This window comes from Lepisma saccharinum, chromosome 8 (genome assembly GCF_977018435.1).
Source record: "Lepisma saccharinum chromosome 8, izLepSacc3.1, whole genome shotgun sequence".
In the NCBI taxonomy this organism is placed as follows: domain Eukaryota; kingdom Metazoa; phylum Arthropoda; class Insecta; order Zygentoma; family Lepismatidae; genus Lepisma; species Lepisma saccharinum.
Window position 1 is genome coordinate 10,078,580 of NC_139236.1, and position 20,781 is coordinate 10,099,360.

The following is a 20,781-nucleotide window of genomic DNA, read 5'->3' on the forward strand; positions in this document are numbered from 1 at the left end:
GACCAACGGTCCCATAGTTGTTGGTACATCTGCTGCAATCTCTGCCATCTGGATAAACTGGATTCTTTGCTGTTAGTTAGACTAGGCTCAGGAAAACTAGTTAGGGGTGCACCAATAAGGAAATGGCCAGGGGTTATAAAACTGGGATCTGTAGGGTCATGTGACAATACTGTGAGGGGCCTGGAGTTAAGACAGGCTTCGATTTGAACTAAGAGTGTTTCAAGTTCTTCGAAAGTGAGAGCAGAGTTCCCTACGATTCTCCTCAGGTGATGCTTCATGGACTTTACTCCTGCTTCACAAAGTCCAGCCATATTTGGGCTATTGGGTGGTAGAAAATGCCATTTGAATCCTTCCTGAGCTGCATGGTCTTCTAAAGACTTGTTGAAGTCTGATGATTGGAATAAATTCTTCAAGTCTTGTAATTCACGATTGGCATCGACGAAATTTCTTCCGTTGTCGCTGTACAAGTTCAAACATTTTCCTCTGCGTGCCGTAAATCTTCGCAAAGCAGCAATGAATGGCTTGGTGCTGAGATCTCCGACCAATTCTAGGTGTATAGCCTTGGTGGCAAAGCATACAAATACTGCTACATATGCTTTCAACCTTGATTTGCTTCTGGTGATTGACGGCTTGATGATAACTGGTCCAGCGTAATCAACTCCAGTGTTTAGAAATGGTCTAGTGGACTGTATTCTGGATGGTGGTAATTGTCCCATGAGTTGGTTGGAAATAGATGCTCTTAATTTGAAACAAATGAGGCACTTGTGCAGAATAGCTCTGACCACTTGTCTGGCTCTTGGTATCCAGTACTCCTGTCGTATTGAAGATATAAGGAGTTGCGGTCCTGCATGTAATAGCCTGTGGTGTTCTGAAAGAATGATCAATTCAGTTAAATGATGCTTCGGTGGCAATATGATTTGATGTTTGCTATCATATGGTAGCTGTGAGTGCCTCAGTCTTCCTCCAACTCTGAGTACTTGTTTGTCATCTAGGAAAGGATGCAAGTCTGAAAGTTTACTATCCTTTGACACCTGACTGTTAGAAGACAATTCTCGTATTTCCTTGCCATAAACTTCGTGTTGCACGCTTCTAATGCAAGTATGCAATGCTGATCTTAAGTCACTTGCTGACAATGATCCTATGTGTTTCTCTTGTTTGTTCCTCGCATTGTGTAGAAATCTCAAACAATATGCAATCACTCTTTGAAGTTTCAATAACGACGAAAATCTGCTGATAAATTCTATTGTTGGTGCATTTGTGACTAGACTTACTGTAGTTGTTCTTTGTTCTTCAAGTTCGTCGAGTTCGAAGTCATCATCCCTTGACGATGTTGGACTCGAAGGCCATGCTGTTGCTGGAAGTGATAGCCAATCAGGGCCATGAAACCAGATTTGAGAGGTGTGTAGTGAGTCTACATTTGTCCCTCTGCTGATTAAATCTGCGGGGTTCTGTGCTGACACTACATGTTTCCAGTACTGAGGCTTAGTACATTCTTAAATTTGTGAAACTCTATTCGCTACAAAGGTTTTCCATCGTCTTGCAGGTGATGCAAGCCACGCCAGTACGATCCTCGAATCGGTCCATAGATTGACTCTACTGACTTCCAATTGTAGTAGTTGTAACACCTTGTGTGTTAGTTTCGCCAGCAACAAGGCAGCGCACAATTCAAGACGAGGAAGAGTGATTCTTCTTATAGGTGCCACACGTGAACGTGAACAAAGTAAATGTACAGTGGTTTCACCATTTTCATTTGTTGATCTAAGATACAAACAACAGCCATATGCAACTTGCGATGCATCTGAAAATCCGTGGAGTTGAATGTCAACCACTTTTCCTTGAACTAGCACAAATCTGTTAACTTGTATCTGATTAATGTTTGGTAACTGTTGAAACAAACGTTTCCACTCCATGTTGAGCTTATCTGGTAACTTATCGTCCCATTCCATGTTATGGAACCATAATTGTTGTAGAAATATCTTGTAAGAAATTACTATTGGACTCACTAGTCCCAAAGGATCAAAGATTGATGCGACAATAGAAGCTACTTGTCGTTTAGTGATGTTGTCTTCAAAACATGACACTATCTCCTTGTTATTTGCTTGCAATTTATCGGTGACTGGATCCCACGTGAGGCCTAAAGCCGTAACGCTTGCTCCCTTGTCGAACTGAAATGGTAGTTGCATTTCTCTATGAGTAGCTGGTACTGCTTCAAGAAGTTCTGGATGATTAGAACACCATTTCTTCAAAGTGAATCCTGCTGAATTCAGTAAATCGATTAGTTCTCCTTGCAATTGTCTAGCTTCTTCAATACTGTTAGCTCCAGTGAGGAGGTCATCAACGTAAACATCTCGTTGTAAAACTTTGGATGCATTCGGAAACTTGGTTGCTTCCTCTTCAGCTAACTGCTGCAATGTTTTGGTCGCCAAAAACGGTGATGATGCCAAACCAAATGTGACTCTTGTGAGCTCGAACGTTTGTACTGGCATATCTGTAGATTTTCTCCAAAGTATGCGTTGAAACTTAGTGTCATCTGGATGAATCAGGATTTGTCTGAACATCTTCTTGTGCGTTCTGAAGCGAAGAGCTATAGACTGAAGATCGTCATGTGTGGTTGGACCGACCATCAGTATATCGTTTAATGAGACTCCATTTGTTGTTTTTGCTGATGCATCAAAAACAATTCTGGTCTTCGTGCTGCTGCTGCTAGATTTGAATACTGGATGATGTGGTAAATAGTATGACACGTCATCAGCTTCATTTGGATCTGGTTGTACTGGCTTCATGTGTCCCAACATTTCATACTCCTCGAGTATTCTGCCATACTCTTCTTTCAACTCTGGTTGTTGTTGAAACCTCTTCTCTAACTGATGTAATCTGAATAATGCCTGGTTGTATGAATGTCCTAGCTCTGTATGATCTGATCGAAATGGGAGACGAACAATGAAACGCCCTGTTTCATCTCTGGTGGTGTGTTGATTGAAGTGGTTTTCACAAGCTACTTCTTCAGCTGTTTTTGGTTTCGAGTACATTTCCTCCAAATCGAAAAAACGCCGTAATTGAGAATCCAAATTATCCTCCATGCGTACAAAACATGCTACTGTGGGTGTACTAGGTTGTACAGGCTGTTCCATCCGACCAGCTAAAATCCAACCTAATTCAGTATTTTGAAGAACTGGATAGTTTTCATCTCTTGTTTGTCTTTCAGGAAGAAGTAAGTGCAAGTAAAGTTCCGATCCAATTAATAGATCTATCCCTTCTGGTTTGTAGAAATCTGGATCTGCTAACTCAATGTCGGTTGGTAGCTTCCAATGTTCATGATGAATAACTTGAGAAGGTACGTTCCCTGTGATGCGTGGGAGTATGAGACAAGTAAGTGAAGTCTGGAAGTCTGACACTCTTGAGCGCAGCTGAATGTCTACACTGTGCTTGGCTTCCGATAAAATATTATTGATTCCTCTGATTGGAATATGATTTTTCTGCTTTCGCAACTGCAGTCTCTGAACAAGATCTTCCTTGATGAAATTTGACTGAGACCCACTGTCCAGGAGAGCTCTACATGTATGTGGCTGTCCCCTAGAATCGATGACTTCTACTAAAGCTGTTGATAGCAGAACGTGTGATCTTGGTTTACTCTTAAATGTGCAGTATGAAGATTGCACTGAAGTTGTCCTTGCAGCTTCATTCCTCGTGTCTGGTGAGTCATTCCTTGGTTGGTCTTGCCTTAGAGGACCTCCTCGTTTACCGCCTTCGTCTGGATGCAACAGTGAATTGTGTTTCAATCCACAGCGTCTACAATTACCTGAAGTACAGTTCCTAAAATTATGATTCGATCTGAGACAATTATAACAAAGTTTGTTGTTGCGCACACACTCTTGTTTCTGCTTCAGACTGGCGCCTGCAAAAGACTTGCATGAATATAATGAATGTGCTAATTTACAAAAATAGCATTGTGTATTTGTAGTTGTCAGGTAAGAATTTGACTGACGGATGTGTTTCTGTTTAGGGCTAACCTTGTGTTCATTGACATTTTTGTTTACGTGAACAGACTTCATAGATTCCAAAGCTTGACATTTTTGTTCTAGAAAGGTGAACAGTTCCTTTAGTGTAGGGAACGACTGATCGGTATGGCTTAATTCCCATTCCCTTCTTGTGTGAGAATCAAGTTGAGCCAAAAAATGATGTATCAAAATAACATCTTCTAACGGTGTTTGTAATTCAAGGGCTCGAAGAGCATTTAAGTTACTGGTGGCATCATTGATAAACTGACGTAATTCTGTGGGATTTTCCTTGTTAATTGCGTTCACATGCAATATGTTATTGACATGACTTGCTGCTATCAGTCGTTTATTTTCATACCTATCCTTCAACAATTGCCATGCAATATCGTAATTTGAATCAGTCATGGGCAAAGTATCTATAAGTGTTCTTGCTTCAGATTCCAATGATGAACGCAAGTAGTGAAATTTCTGTATTTTAGGAATATTGTCATTTGTGTGAACCATAGCCTGAAATGCATCTGAATATGCTAACCAATCCTGATAATTACCGTGAAACGTGGGTAAAGATACCGTGGGTAATTTGATGTGTTTGGTGCCTAATGATGAAGCATTGTTTACAACAATCGATCCATCTGTAGGTGCAGCTTGTGCTTGTTTATGTTTCTCTATAATGGATTCCATTTTACCCCGTACCTTGTAGTAAATTTCTTCAAAATCCTCCCTGTGAGGTTCATGATTCTCGTTTATATCTTCTACTTCTAAACGTGTTTGAACTTCATCATATTTTTCCCACAAAGGTGTTAAATTCTGTAAACGGACCCTTACTTCTTGAACTTCCCCCGTATCTTCAAAGGAATTAACAAATGCTTGTGTTCGTGTTAACTGGCCCCTAAATCCAGCTCTCTTGCGTATCAACACTCTTTTCTCTTCTTCATCCATCGCGAAGGAAAGAGGGCAAGATATGTAGGAAATATAGTACGTGAGGAAAGAGTAAACAAAATATGGTGCGAGCCTAGCTAACTACTGACCTTGACCTGAAGTTTCCCTGGGTGTTGGCGATGACGTCACTTCAGCCGACAGCAGGATACTGTAGTGGAGGCTTGAAACTGTCCAAATTTATGATACTCAGTCCCGTGATGAGTTATCGTAACAGATAACTTATTGTCCACTGAATACAACCGTGTATAATTCGGTCTTGTAACAAAACATTCGACGTACGCACGATATAACAATACGGAATGTCTGTTCAAACCACACGCGTAACGGTTGTGATTGAAAATTACACGTAATACGAAACAAGTACTGTGACACAGAAAGTTCTACGATTGAGCACAAAACATGCAACCGTATATTGACGTAAGTACGAATGTCAGTACACATCTGTAACTGGAACACTGCATACAAAGTCACTTCGATACCGCGCGAAAGCACTCGTTCTTTCCATGGCGGGCGAGTTGAGACGTTTGTTCTGATGCGTAACACGTCATATCTCACAGAGATTGTTCACTCGGTAAACTAATCCGGCCCGGAGGACCATAAAATGTTGCGTTTCTTATTTAAACACTGGACTGATTATATACACTATTTAATGTACACTGACACTGGACTACATTGGAATGGAGTCGACCACCGTGTAGCAATGTCTCTCGCTGTTCTCTCGTACAGTGCGGGTATTTCCCGATAAGTACCACGCCCTGCACAGTCTCCGAAGCAGAGTCTGCACTGTCCTGCCACCTAGTGGCGACAAGTATAATGAATACTTAAAAATATACAAATTTTCACACATTGATAACACAAATAATAATACATACACTAATCTATCCCAAACACATCTTCTTCGGTGCCATTAACGAAAATTGGTGTGGTGTGTTTATAGTCAGGTTTTCTGTTTCATCTCTTTTTGCACTAAGCAAACCACTACAACGCGATCTTCTGCGGCGAAACGTTGCTCAGAAATAGGAAATAATTGATTTCAACTTGTTGTATGATTTTTCGCAGCTAGCAGTTAGCCCTACCTGAATACAGCATATTCAAAGAAGATCTTTTAATATTTTTCATGTTGGGTCGTGCTTAGGGCACATGCTATACCTACCATATTGAAGCTCTGAAGCTAACGCCCACCCATTTACTTTGCAAGTGATTCCAAACATGGTTACAACTCCGTTCTTGAGTAATTAGCTGCAAATCGAGAAATTCGTCAGCACGTTTCACCTCGCCCCTCTTGCTCGCTGTTCCAACGACCGTGGCTGGCCAGAGGTCTTTCTGTCATGCTTGCAGGTGTCTGGCGTCTTCCCTCGTCTTGAGGAGTGACGTTCGCAGGTTGCGTCCGAGCGCCTTGGAGCTGACAGTACAGGGCCGTGGCGATGATGTTTTTGAGACGTCCCTCTCGTCCTGCCGACGGCGCGGGAAGAAAACTTCGTGACTGTTTCGCTCAGATGCATGTGCCACGAAGCGCCTGACAGCCCGCCGATGTGGACGCGAACTGCACAGGCGTTGCCATCTTTACTGAAGGCCGCGGAGCTAGTGCAACCCTTTTGCACTTTCTTGGTCGATATTTACTCTTTATCAACCTTTATGTACTGATAATTGCATAATGTCATACAACCTTTATTTACTGTCTTTCAACATCCTTCCATAGTATGCCTCTAAAAACTCGTTTATGCGAGTTGATAGTAAAGTGGGATGCACAAGTATTGCTAGGAAAATTGTCTATGGCTATTTTTATCAATGTTTTTCTTGCATCCTATGTGTTTTTAAAGAATAGGTTTTTAGGTATGGTGGTGTCGAGGTTTTCAGCTGCTTGTTTGACAATTTGTTCCAATTCTTGACACTCTCATTGGGTAAAAATAAGGCGCATGAACATGATGGTTGACAATTGCGTGGTAATACTTACGCATTCCACTGTACCGCGCTTTTTTTTTCAAATAAATATCTGCCCCCCTTATTGATTGATTTGGTTTATTATACTTCGTATTTCTGCCACCTTTGGTTAATAGCAAAAATGAGGATAAGTGATAAATGATAAAATTGGTGAAGGGACACTCACAAAGAACACACATGCCGGGATTCGAACCCAAGACCCCTGGAATCGTAGCGCGCTGTGCTAACCACTCCGCCTGGCAGAGTGGTCAGCGTATCGCACTACTTAGTCAGATGACCCAGGTTCCAACTATGGTTACACATAGTCCATCAGCATTCCACCAATTTGATATTCTTTCTCATCATTAAAAGAGGTTGAATTCAATACCGGTGGAGGCACAATGCACACTGTTCGGCTCCTACTTTAAACTGTAGGCGCAGTCCCGATTAGCCTATCTGTGTATAAACAACAATTCAAACAAATTCAAGAGGTAGAAAAGCAAGTGAAGAACAAACTAGAAATAAGTCGTTTCAGATGAACGAAATTTTAGATAATCCGGAATATATTGTAGCTATTATACAGTCACAGCAACCAAGTGAGTTGGTAAGCATATAGTGGGCGATGAAACTAACATTACCCTAGTTAGAATGTAGTTACTGTTGTAAAAATATACACTAGTACTTATAAGTCCTCCTCCGTGGCCGTGCGGTCTAAGGCGCTGTGCTTTGGGCTCCCGACTGCGGGACGATATAGGACCGGTGGCAACCCACCATCGTGAGGAAATTGGGGAGCTACGAGTGAGTAGCGTAACCCGGTCTCGGAAATCTCCTACAACGGCTGGGGGTTCAACGTGCTGACCCCACGTCACCCAATTCGGTTGAAGATCTCCACACCTCTAGGTAGGATTGTGGGAGGGAGACTGGCAGTCGGGAGATAGGCCTAGGCCCTTCAAGGACTGTCGAGCCACGGGTTATTTTTATATTATTACATTGTACTAAATTATCTTATTAACCGAGTTAAAGTGAAGGGTAGCCGAAATAAAGGTTTTATTGATTCGGTTTATTTTACTTCACTTTTGTGCCACTTTTGGCTAATCACCAAGGTGAGAGTGATAGTATGACATTGATGAAGGGACACAAAGAACACCCATGGCCAACCAGAGACCTCTGGCATCGTAGCGTGCAGTGATAATCGCTCCGTCACGGGTGGCGCTCCCCCATCCCAACAAGGTAACTACTTTCGGTTACCTTTTCGGAGCCACTCTGTATTGTTACATGTACCAGTGGCGTATACTGAGCCCAAGATCTGGGCTATCTCACTATGTCACGTGGTCCTAGGCTATGAATAGAAATAAATTTGCCACCTCCTAATAAATCAGGTTGCCAACTCCAGAATCAGTATCATCATCTCACTGATATGAATAATAATATTTACAATTTCCGACCGATTTTTCTCCTGTATTTTATTCTCTAGACTTCAGGCTTCGCAGGTAGCCTAGCTATCCTAGAATATACAGGTACAGTGTTAAATCATGTGGAATTGTTTGTGGAAGTTATTGATTATGACAGAAAAATTCATTAACGTTTGATTTAAACCAAATCGGATACGTTGATGCATAATGTTACATTGTATCATTGTGTTTATACACTTTATACAATGAAACTGCCCAACTTTCAAGGTAAGTACAATAGTCTCACTAAAATACCAGATACATAAGCAAGACCTATCAAATGTAATAACTTAATAGGCACGTGTCCGTTATTACTCTCAGATTGATTTATTCCCGTTCCATCGCTTCTCGAGAAGTGGGCGTGGTTTGTCCCGATCCATCGCTCCTGATAAGGAAAGTGTTTTTTGCGGGCCAGGTGTTCCCGATCCATCGCTTCCGAAAATAAGGAAATGAACACTCACAGAATGGATCGGGAACACCTGACCCGGACAAAACACTTTCGTTATCAGGAGCGATGGATCGGGACAAACCACGGCCACTTCTCGAGAAGCGATAGAAGGGGAAGACACACTCAGATTACGCCTTTTCCGCCCCTTTACGCAAATACTGAAGATGACAATTAATGAAATTGATAAAGGGACTCTCGCACCCTCATCTATCAAAGCACTCTGCTACCGCCGTAAAAATGAAGGTAGATATAAAACCTATTTATGTTTCATTAATGGTTAAAGCTTATTTAATGCAGAAAGCAAAATATACAAATACAAATCTGGTCTGCACATACTTTGGTTAAAAAGTTTATAGTGACTATTTCACACCTGATAACCTCGAGACTGACTTGGCCTTGTACGACAAAGATAGGTTACAAAACAAAGTCTGTCGCTCGAAGGCGCAAGCTATACTTGTTTCTGCGAAACAACAATGCAATTTGAACGTTGTTAGAATGCCTGATAATATAAGCTACATGGAAAATATGTTACCTCCAGCCGAAGGAAACCTATGGACGCCTTCCACAGTTAAGATGATTGGTTTGGTTTATTTTACTTCGCTTTTCTGCCACTTAGGGCTAATCGCGAAGATGAGGATGTGTGATGATATGAAATTGATTAAGGGATATTCACAATGAACATCCATGCCAAAACCAGGATTCGAACCCGGCACCCCTGACGTCGTAGCACGATAAGCTAACCACTCTGCTACGGAGGACGGCTTGATCAGTTACCTTTCTCATGTTTTGCTATACAGCAACTTATGTCTTGAGCTCGTATACTCGTGTAAATTGGGTTGCCAGTCTCTAGCTGTGTATAGATGAGGAGTTATCTTTTCTGTTAACCAACTGCGGTTATTATTTGTATTGATTGTGCAATAATGTGAATACATCTGATATAGAGTGTAGGAGTAGAATTTTGTATAAATTCAAAAGCATAGCTACTGGTAACGTACCCAAATGCCTGTTCATAAATTATAGTTGAACGAATGGCGTATATTTCCCTAATTACTACAAAGTAAAATTCATAACGCAAATAGACGCAGAAACAGAACTTAATTTTCTCTAGTTGAGGTAATAAGTTCAGAATCGAACCAGATGTATCAGGAGCGTATTGAGTTAACGAATCACTTTCTCCTCCTTTTCATGTTCCTATCCCACTGGGTGCAGTCCAGTAGCGCACCAAAATGTTAAAGTGGGCGCTCCTGGTATGTGAAAGTTGCCACGAGCGCACAACATCCAATGCTGCGTTGCCACATCTATGATTGTGTAATGGCTAGGTTAGGTTAGGTTAGCTTCGACTATGTCTCTGGGATCTGCTGGTGTCTCTCTCCTTCTGCAGCGATACATTGCCCGTCTTACGAGGCCAAATTCTTTGAGATAGTGAGGTTATTTAAATGGAATAGGGTGTTATGAATATAGCCATTCACATAATATACGATACATAATATGTCATGTCAACTTATAACGACCCAACCGAGGTCCCTCGAAAGGCAAAAACAGTTGACACAACGTGGCAACATCGCCATGGATTTTGTGCGCTCGTGGTGTGCATTTTTAACCACAAGCGCACGCAGCCTTTTGTTTCTGCGCTCTCGGCCTACGGCCATCCCACTTTTTATTATTTTCCCCAGAAATATATAGTGGCGGCGATTAGGGAGACATGGGGTGCAGTTGCCTACTCATTTTTTGCTCCTGTACTATTGCGTCTTAATGATAAGCCTTGGCTATCAGGAAAAAGTAAATTCTCCTTTCCCCTGCAGTTTGGGCACCCAGTAATGCACTTTACAATTATCACAAATGTCTTACTTTCAGAAGAAAATTCGAATCTGTTTTCAAGTAAGCCATAATGATGAAGCAATGTTTATTTTAAAGTTCGGTCACGAATTTATGCTCAGTGTGAGAAAATTGGGGAACTACGGGAACCCGTAACCCGGTCATGGAAACCTACAACAACGACTGGGGGTCCGTCGTGCTGACCACACGTCACCCCGTAACTGGTTGGATGATGTCGCACCTCGGCAGGTCGAAGTGAGATCAGCAATTGGTTGGTGGTTAGTACAGAAGGCAACTACGCCAGCTGTTTCGGATTCAAATCCCGGCCTGAGCATGGGTGTTCTTTGTGAGTGCATCTTCATCACTTTCATATCATCACTCATTGTCACCTTCACGATTAGCCAAAAGTGGAAAAAACCGAGGCGCAATAGCTCGTGAGGGCCATGAAGTGGCGTATGCTGAGTTAAAGATGCAGGCTATCTCACCTCACTGTGGTGTTCGAATTGAGAAAAGATATGCTGAAGGCGTCGCTGTTCCCCGTTAACAGTTTTGTATTAATGGAAATAGGCAATCACATAATAACAGTAAGTAATCACATAACATAATAATAACTATTATTATTAACCTATGCTGATAAAAATGAAAATATCCATCAAACAAAGGAATAAAATATATGTTTAATGAAATAAGTAAATATGGAGGGCAACATGAGAAATCATAATTATTGTTAGTGAAATTGTCTATCCGGCGAAATCAATACGGAATATGAAAATTTTCATTGTAATATTTAATGCTGTGTTTTAGCTTGTTGTGTTCTTACACTAATTTTAATACTTCAATTTTCTCAAGCCAAATTGACATTTTAAATTATTTTGTACGTTGAAAGAAAATAGTAGTTATCATATTTCAAAGAAACTGAACCTAAAATGTCAGCTCATAAAATTCGTTGGTTTCTTTTCACCTAAAAATCTCTGAGCTTCGCAGATAGCCTAGATAGCCTACAACATACGTCCCTGGGGCCATGACTTACCTACCGACTGCCGGCTTCACTTCTCGCTTGCCGAGGTGGAAGATCATCCAACCACTTACGGGGTGACGTGTGGCCACACGAACAACGAACGCCCAGTCGTCGTTGAAGGTTTCCGTGACCGGTTACGCTACTCATTCGTAGCTCCCCAACTTCCTCACAATGGTGTGTGGCCACCGGTTCCATACACAGCCCGAAACCTCAGAAGGAAAGTTGTTACGCTTCCACCAGGAGACTCGAATCCAAGTGGCAGAAAAGCGAAGTAAAATAAACCAAATCAATCAATCGAGGAACCCAAAATATAACCATATGAGGGCCGGCGGAGGGGGTGCAAATGCCCCCTTGCTCATAGCCTCTAGGCTCCCATGCCTGCAGGATATATTTATCCACGCAAGTATCTCAGAAATTGAAACGGAAAAAAAATATCTTCTTCATTAACGTTTGTAATGAAAGCGCAGCTTCATAAAAAAGATGAATGAATGTTCAAGAAAAAATTAATTACCGGAGGCAATATATAATATCGCCATTAGGGGTGAGAAAAACTAGGACGATCTTACATTATTGGAGTGTTACCCAAGTCTACTGCAGCTGAATAAGGAGGCGTACTGATCGGGGAGTGGTCTTGTTTGAAGGGGATGCAGGGGGTGAAGTTTTGGAAGAGTGGTTGGGGTGTAGAAGCGTTGCCGTGGCAACTAAAAGAAAGGGAGGGGAAAGGCTCTGGTGCCTGGTTCTGTACACTCTGCCCTCTTATGGAACGAAATTTCACCATTTTTATTTGGAGGCTGGAGTGATCAATATATTAATATTGTATCAGAAACCGAGTGTTTTTTTCTTAATTTTTTAAAGTATAACGCGTGTCTTGGTTTGATTTGATTTATTTCACTTTGTTTTTCTTCCGCTTTTGGCTAATCACGTATTTGATGGGTGATGACATGATAAATTGGTGAAGGGACGCTTGGAAAGAACACCTGTCCTTACAAGAATCCGCAACTTTGAAGAGACACGTGGTGTGCACGCATGGGCGTCGGGAGGCTGCGGGAGCTCGAACAGGTCGGTGGACCCCCCCCCCCCCCCCGGAAATTGACATCCTTCATTTGAAGATACAAGAAACACGAAAATTTGTTCCTCTTATTGTTAAGAACAGAAATAAAGTTCATTTAGTTAGTATTCGAACAGAATAATCGAATTAAAAATGCATTGGATCGAAAACATTGAGTGAAAAATACAGGAACAAGGTGTGACATTCTACCATTTCATCCAAGGAACAAATAGTTTGACAGTTTTGAAAGTTCTAATAATTACAGTTGTAGATGAGAGGTCATACACACACTTTATAAAAAAAAAATCCCCCCTAACATTTAAAGCCTTTTCTTGAACGAGATGTGCAAAGGTTAAAATCAAAATGCATTCAGATACTAACTCCATAAAATACAAAAGAAATACTAAAAGTTGTTGTGTTGGTATTCACTCGTTTGGCGGATCGAGTGTCCTCATTTATATAATAATAATATTTCGAATAATTTATTTTTGTTAGTTTATGATATTTATTATTGTATAATGACATTTATAAACGTAGCAATAATACTTACTACTATTAAACTATTATCATTTGCCCGACCCCTCCTGCAAAAATTTCTGGCGACGCCCATTATTTTCTTCCGAGTTGTTCACTAACTTATTTCACCGTGCTATTTATTGCTAAACTGGGGAAGTCCGCAGCCCGACATATACTTACGGATACTAATGAGTAGGTGCATTTGCGTCACGAGAGTGGGGACCTAACCCCTTCTGAAAATTGGCGTCGTTCGTTTCGAATTAGAAGAAGCTTATTATTGTGATAGTCAATAACAGATGGAAATTTAAGTTAATTTGCATTTCAGCAGAATAACCATAGGAAAGAAAATGATTTCGCTGGAAAAATTAAGTGTAAAATGTTACAATGTTTTTATAATCAGTATTAACTAAGCTAACTGATCAGTTTATTAATAAAATACATATGTAATGAAATAATTTACCACTTTCTGATCAGTTATTATTAATGTTTTGAAACAAACCTCGGATCCGATTGGTTTTCTTTCCCGGAAGCATTAATGGAACCTAAACCAAATATCGCTAGAAAGTTATTATTTCCGATGTGCTATTTGAAGGGGGATACAGGGAAATTCCCCTCTGGTTTCTGCACCCCCTCTGTTATCTAGGCGCTTCAAGTGTAGTTACTAGAATTTTCCTCGACTGGGAATTTTTCACATGGCACACTGTATACTTGTAATGATTACACTGTTACCCTCTCATTAGGTCGCGAAGAGTACATGCCCACACAGCTCAGCACTGCAAATGGTAAAAAAAGGTAAAGTTCTCCCCTGTGCATAGCACCACGCCATGAAGGCGTATAGGTGGTGTGGGGGTAACGCCCCACACTTTCTTGATCCGGTCGTGAGTGGGGTTGATGTGATCAGCATCACGCCCCTGACCGCCTTTACCCCCCAGGGTTTCCCCCAGGTACCCATGTTATTCGACACTGGGTGGGCGCGGAGCCGCTTCCATCGTTAGAAAGTTCCCGACTGAGACACCGCAGTCAGCACTGCATAATTCCTAAATTAAATTTATGATTTGTACTTATTTTTAGTTTTTAAAAAAGTGGTTGTCTTATTTTTTAAAAATGGGCTAATATATCAGAAATGTATAACATTCTGGATTTACAGAAAATTTTCGTACAAAACTTTTACACTTTTTCACTATAAAATTGTTAAAAACTTAAATTACAAACAGTGGCGGCGATAAGGGGGTAGTTGACATTCATTTTTCTTCACACCACGTCAACATTTTGAGGAAGATAAGGTCCTACTTCCCTTAAGTATAACACCGTAAACAATGTACGTATTGTTCCAGGCATTTTTGCGAATGTGCAAAGAATCGTGTTGCCACCTATTCTTGGGACAGTAAAATAAAGGATTGTGAGACACAAGATTATATCGAAGCAGACAAACAGCTTAATCCCATAAAAAGTTATAACAATCGTCAATTTTATTTAGTTAGAACACTTTCAAAACAAGGAAATGTGCTTCTTTTTTACAATGAGTCCAATTATTTGGCCAATACGTGCATATACTATAATGTGATATACATCGAACTAATTCATTTACTGACTGGTTAAAGATGTCAATCATTTACAAAATAGTTGGAGTAGTTTTATGTTATAGTTGAAATAGTTTTATGTTATAGTTCAAATAGTTTTTGCTTTCTATTAATATAAATCAATTAGATTTCATATTTATATTTGTCTTGCATTCTTGTTTTACTTTTAGTGTGAATATATTGCTATTGATTGGTGTAGATCTGTTAATGAACTCTTGAAAGAGAAAGTGTGTTTTAGATGACATCCTTTGTAAAGTATATTTGAAGTCAAAACTATTTGCTCATCTTTTGTTGTTGTAACAAAAAAACTTACCTCCCGGAAATTTTCGGTGGGGGGGATTTTTGAGGTCAAGATTGTTGGTAGGGGGAATCCCCCCTTTGTCTCCCCCAGGATTTCACAGCCTGCTCTTGTGTACCAGAGAAAGTATACTGTCCATGTTCCTCCAGTTTTGACACTCAATCGATTACACGTATACATTTTACTTAACAGCTCCTATCTCAGGCTGTAAGTTTCCTTTCATTTCAATATCTTTATTATTATGTATGTTACATACTGCACTTTACGATTTGTATATTTGCTTTTCCATTAATCATATTTAATTTTTTGAATTTGTGCGTTGTTTTTTAAAATATCTAAGAATGTTGTAGTGCTTTTTTGTACAAATAGTTTCTTTCGTGTATTTTTGTATATTCAATTGCGATGGTTTTAAAAATTCAGTGCTTTACAGCTAGTAACATTATAACAAACAAATTTCAAACTCTTATTTGCTAATCGAAAATGTCCGTGAAAGAATATATTTTAACTTCGAAGCGCTCTGGCCAGGCGTTGAAGTAAATTATATCTTGTTGTTAATCCTGTTTTTTGATACCAAATGATCATGTTGATGGGCCATACATCGAATTAACAAAAAAAGATGTAAAATGTGGTTTAATAATAATTTGGAAAATTGATAACTATATAAATAACTATATATATATACATACATACACACACTCACAGATATATAGCTATATATATTACATTTATATGTAACTATTACCGGTACTGTTTTCAAGAGGGAAAGTTGGAAAACGTGGTGCTGTAATCCATGTAAATATGTTGCAGCCAGCTCCTTGATCACCCACACCAAAAAGTCTGGCACCGCCCCTGTCTCTCGTGCACCATAATCATTGCTCAGTGTGCTAGGTGATGTGAGTTTAAAATTGAGAAGGCATGTTATTAAAAGTGCATTGTATTATTCTCTTTCAGGTCGGAATGGTGAAGTGAGATTAGAAGACAGAGAGCTGCCCGGGGAAGATGTAGGTTTGTGGACGGGATATCACGCTCTGGGACTTAAGAAGGCACCTGGATCCAGGGAACAATCAGTATGTTGGGATTTCTATTTTTAGTTTTTTTTCAAATTAGGGATAAGTTGAATTTTGGCTGAAGTTTAGATGACACATCCGAGGATTATTTTCACAAACGTGCCCAAGTCTCCCCCCCTCCCCCCACGTTCTCGATATTCGCCACTAATTTTCGAATGAGTAGGTCTTTCGCAACACTTAAAAAAATATACAGTGTGTCCCACAAAGAGATTTACACTATTTGAATGTTAATAACAGAGAAGGTATTACAGATAACCTGATGGAACTTGTTGTATCTGGATCTGTCATGATTAGTGCTTGTTGCCATTCATTTGTTTTTCTTTAATTTCAGTTCAGTTGCCAGTAGTGACAAGTAATTGACAAGATGGCTGGGAACCTTTCCGTTGAACAACGGAAGTGGATTTTAAAGTGTTTTTGGAAATGTGAGAACATGAAAGAAGTGCAGAGACGATGGCGGGCACAATTTGATACTGCGCCACCGTCACGTGTAACAATTACGAAATTACACGACAAGTTTGAGAGGGAAGGAACCTGTGTGATCTGGGACGGTGTGGCAGGAAGAAATCAGTATCGGACGAAAGAGGGATGGAAGCAGTGGTACAAACTTTCACAAGATCCCCCAAGAAGTCCATACATCAAATTCTTCCCGCCATCGTCTCTGCACTTCTTTCATGTTCTCACATTTCCAAAAACACTTTAAAATCCACTTCCGTTGCTCAACGGAAAGGTTCCCAGCCATCTTGTCAATTACTTGTCACTACTGGCAACTGAACTGAAATTAAAGAAAAACAAATGAATGGCAACAAGCACTAATCATGACAGATCCAGAAACAACAAGTTCCATCAGGTTATCTGTAATACTTTTTTCTGTTATTAACATTCAAATATTGTAAACCCCTTTATGGGACACTGTATAGTTCGAAAAATATTTTTTTTGTGAATTTTAAGTTCATTAAAAATTTTCAGTGATGGAACTCGACCAAATTCCCAAATGGAAGATACAGGATATTTGAAAATCCTTTTACAACATTATGTAGCTATATAAGGTGGGTCGGGGTAATTCGGGGCAATTTTCACTACTTTTTTTTTTTTAAAAAAAAAACAACAACTGAAATACCTTTGAGACCGATAGCTAATACTAACATTTCTCAGTTCTATTTATACATTGGAATGTGAGAGAGTACATTCTGACTGTTTTTTTTTTGAAAGGCCCCTTAGTAAATGTTCTGTACACTGTTTTATACCCTGTCCCAAATTACCCCAGGGTTGGGGGAATGTGAGGCACTTCTAATTTTTTGTACTTTTCACCTCTGTAGTTCAGTCCCTGCACAAAATTACCCCATCTTGAGGGTATTGTGGGCAAAAAGACATCAATTCATATCATTCAATGTCATTGATGTGCTTACAGTGAGACAATCAAAAATATTTACGTAACAAGGATTTTCTTCCATGAGTTTTTGATGACAAACAAAGGAAATTATTGAGAAGTGTCTAATAACCTAACCTATGAAATAATAATTTCAGACTTTTAACAACATTGTGGTGTAAACAGCTTACAAACTAGACATCAAACATATTCTTAAATGCTAGAAAAGGACGTTAGGCCTACTAGCAATTCATCAACTGATAAACGTATAGGTACTAAGCCTATATGAAAAAGGAATGTGGCACATTTTACAGCTCTATTTTGTTAACTAAACTTCAAATTTAAGTACAAAAAGACAATCAAATTTACACTTCTAACTTTAGAAAACCAAATTAGCACAAGAGTTCATGTTTTCTCCCAGTAGTTTCCACTTTACACTGCCCTAAAGTACCCCAGTTTTTAACTTTTCTTCCCTTCACAAAATGCAATGCGCCTATCTTGAAGGTTAACCCTCAAATCTAAAAGGTGTGTAAGTTAGACTGTTCTGGGTGTTGTCTGTATGGTTGTGAGCACAGTTAGACACTGACCCTCGAAACTGCACTGTCCAGTTTTACCTGAAAAGCATTTTTTTTAGGTTCGATGGGTTAGCCTAGAAAAACAAGTGATGATCTTCAAAATATTAGAATCAACAAACTTTAAAAATTTCATTACATTCTGCAAAGTAGGTTTTGTATAATTCAAACTTTTCTAAAAATGGCCCATATTACCCTACTGCCCCAAATTACCACGACCTATCATATATAATTACATTTTAACGTCCTCGCCTTGAAGTGAAGGGGTCCTGGGTTTGATACCCAGTGGAGGCACATAAGGTTTGGATCAGACTTTAAATTGTTGGTCCAGTCCCGGTTAGTCTATTTGTGCATAACGTAGACTAAAAAACTCAAAGCAAACTCAAACATAATTGCAATTACAGGTATACCAGAGAGTATCGCGTTGCCCGAAGCGCTCATTTCTGTGCAAGTGGTCGGTTCCCAGCATTAATTACCTTAGCACTTTGCCATTCGCTCTCTCTAATGCAAGGAGCCAGGGCAGACATTTAGCTTCTCGATTTGGAGGTAATTTGAATAGCCCTAGAATGTTCCTACAAAACAAGCTACCACGAAAGTAGTGTTTCATTATGATCGTTACTTTGATTGTGTTATATTATACTAATTTACCATGTCAAAGGGAAGTTAATGTCATTTATACATTTGAATCCAAATTTGAGCAATAACACAGTACCTCAAACTTTTACAGGAAAGGGAGGATGTTATGGTTGATTGATTGATTGATTTGCTGTATTTTACTTTGCCTCTTGTGCCACTTTTGGCTAATTTGCGAAGATAGGGATGAGTGATGATATGATGAAATTGAAGAAGGGACACTCACAAATACCCATGCCCAGGTGATTCGAACTCAGGACCCCTGGCGTTGTAATGCGATATGCTAACCACTCCGCCACGGAGCCAGCTGGAGGACGTTATGGTTCACAGTGTAGGAACACAGGTTGATCATGTGATTATTTCGATTTCACCTGGGATAAATGAGGATGTACCCTGAATGGAAAGTAATTATGCGCTTATCTGATTCCTTTCTCTGCCATGTTATTCCTACAGGATGATACAAAAGTACATTTCAGCTTGCTGAACACCTATATTTAATTGCAAGAGATCTTGATGTTGTCAGCCTCTGTGGTTAGCATAGCCATTGGTGGATTTTGTGGGTGGATGGGAGACACGTGCTTCTCCAAAAAGTGGTGATATTGGTATACGGTATAAATCTCCCACCTCAAAAAAGTTCGTACAATATAAAATGGACTCCTTCAACAATACCCTTTTCCAGACTTCCAAAGAATACAAAGAAAAATTTAGCACAAAGAAGCTGATTGGAACTGGATCAAATTTGCCACTATAAATAGTTTCTTAACTTTTCCCCAGGCTGGTTAAAGGTCCAGGAATTTTAAATAAATTCAATTCCGGTCCAGGAGAGAAAATCAGCCAGCGTAAATGGGTTCTGGACCGTAAATAACCTTTTTATCCGTAAAGTATTTCAATTCGGTCCAGGAACCTTTTTTCCAGATCAATTGAAATATACTGTCCAGGAAACTTTTTCATGCCGAATTTAAATATTGTCCAGGAACCTTTTTTCCGGCTCAATTTAAATACGGTCCAGGAACCTTTTTGTGGATAAGTTTCAATTCGGTCCACGAGCATTTTTTCAATGAAACAATACGCAACTTGGACCGAATTTAAATTGTGCGAGAAAAAAGATTCCGGTCCTACAGTGGAACCTAATATAACCCATTAGAATTTAAGGTTTCTTGGACCTTTAACAACCCTGCTTTTCCCTGTAGATTCCCGTGTGCTAGGTTTTTAGCCATACAAACCTAACAACAATTTTGTAACACCACTGATGTCGATGCGTTACCCCCACACCCCCTATACGCCTTCATGGCGTGGTGCTATGCACAGGGGAGAACTTTACTTTTTTTAAACTTTTACTGATGTCGAAAAAAACAGAATAAATGAAATAATATCATCAGTAATGTGAATAGAATTTACCCCATTGTGATGTATATGATAGAAATCGTGAGGTAGAAACTTTTTGTAATTCTCTTAAACATAGGTGTCAGACCCTGTTTGCTACAAATGGAGACTCCTGCACTAAATAAAAAATTCGTGAGTTTTGTAAATGTGATTTGCACCCTAGAAGGTTTCAATTATCCTATTGTATTACAAATTGTGTTACTATGGGACAGAAATAATAAATGTTGATGGCAAACATGCTATGTGGTAGCGCATATACAGCATACAAAATGCTCTTTTTACGAGTATTTGTGGCATGGAAATGAGGAAAACATCATCAAGAGAAGTAGTTCGTGTTCTACACCCTGCAAATGTTTATTGGGCAGTTTTGGCACCCAGTCGCTACTACTGGAGATGTGAATACATGCCCACCCCCACCCCATGGCCAGCTTACCCCACATGCTATGTTTCCAACTTTTATTTTTATTTTTTATTTATCACCTATAACTGAGATCTGGCTCCAATTACAATAGGCTACATAGGGAAATAACATTTCATAAATACCAATTATAGCAATGCATTGCAACAAAAGTTGTAATCAAGGGGTCCTGGGTTCGATACCCGGTGGAGGCATGAGTGGTTCGGATTCCACTTTAAACTGTAGGTCAAGTCCCGATTAGCCTTACTGTGCATAAAGTGGACTTAAATCACCAACTCAACAACAACAACAAGCATATACATATATAAACA

General features: G+C 39.7%; 1 protein-coding gene across 5 annotated transcripts in view; it reads left to right on the plus strand.

The window, feature by feature from the left end:
- LOC145990857 (nucleolar protein 4) overlaps positions 1-20,781 on the plus strand; it is a 372,663-nt gene that overhangs the window by 318,257 nt on the left and 33,625 nt on the right. For all 5 annotated transcript variants that reach the window (XM_083126293.1, XM_083126297.1, XM_083126295.1 and 2 more), the window contains exon 5: positions 15,983-16,098. In XM_083126293.1, the coding sequence (XP_082982419.1) occupies positions 15,983-16,098 (116 nt within the window). The remainder of the gene's footprint in view (positions 1-15,982; positions 16,099-20,781) is intronic.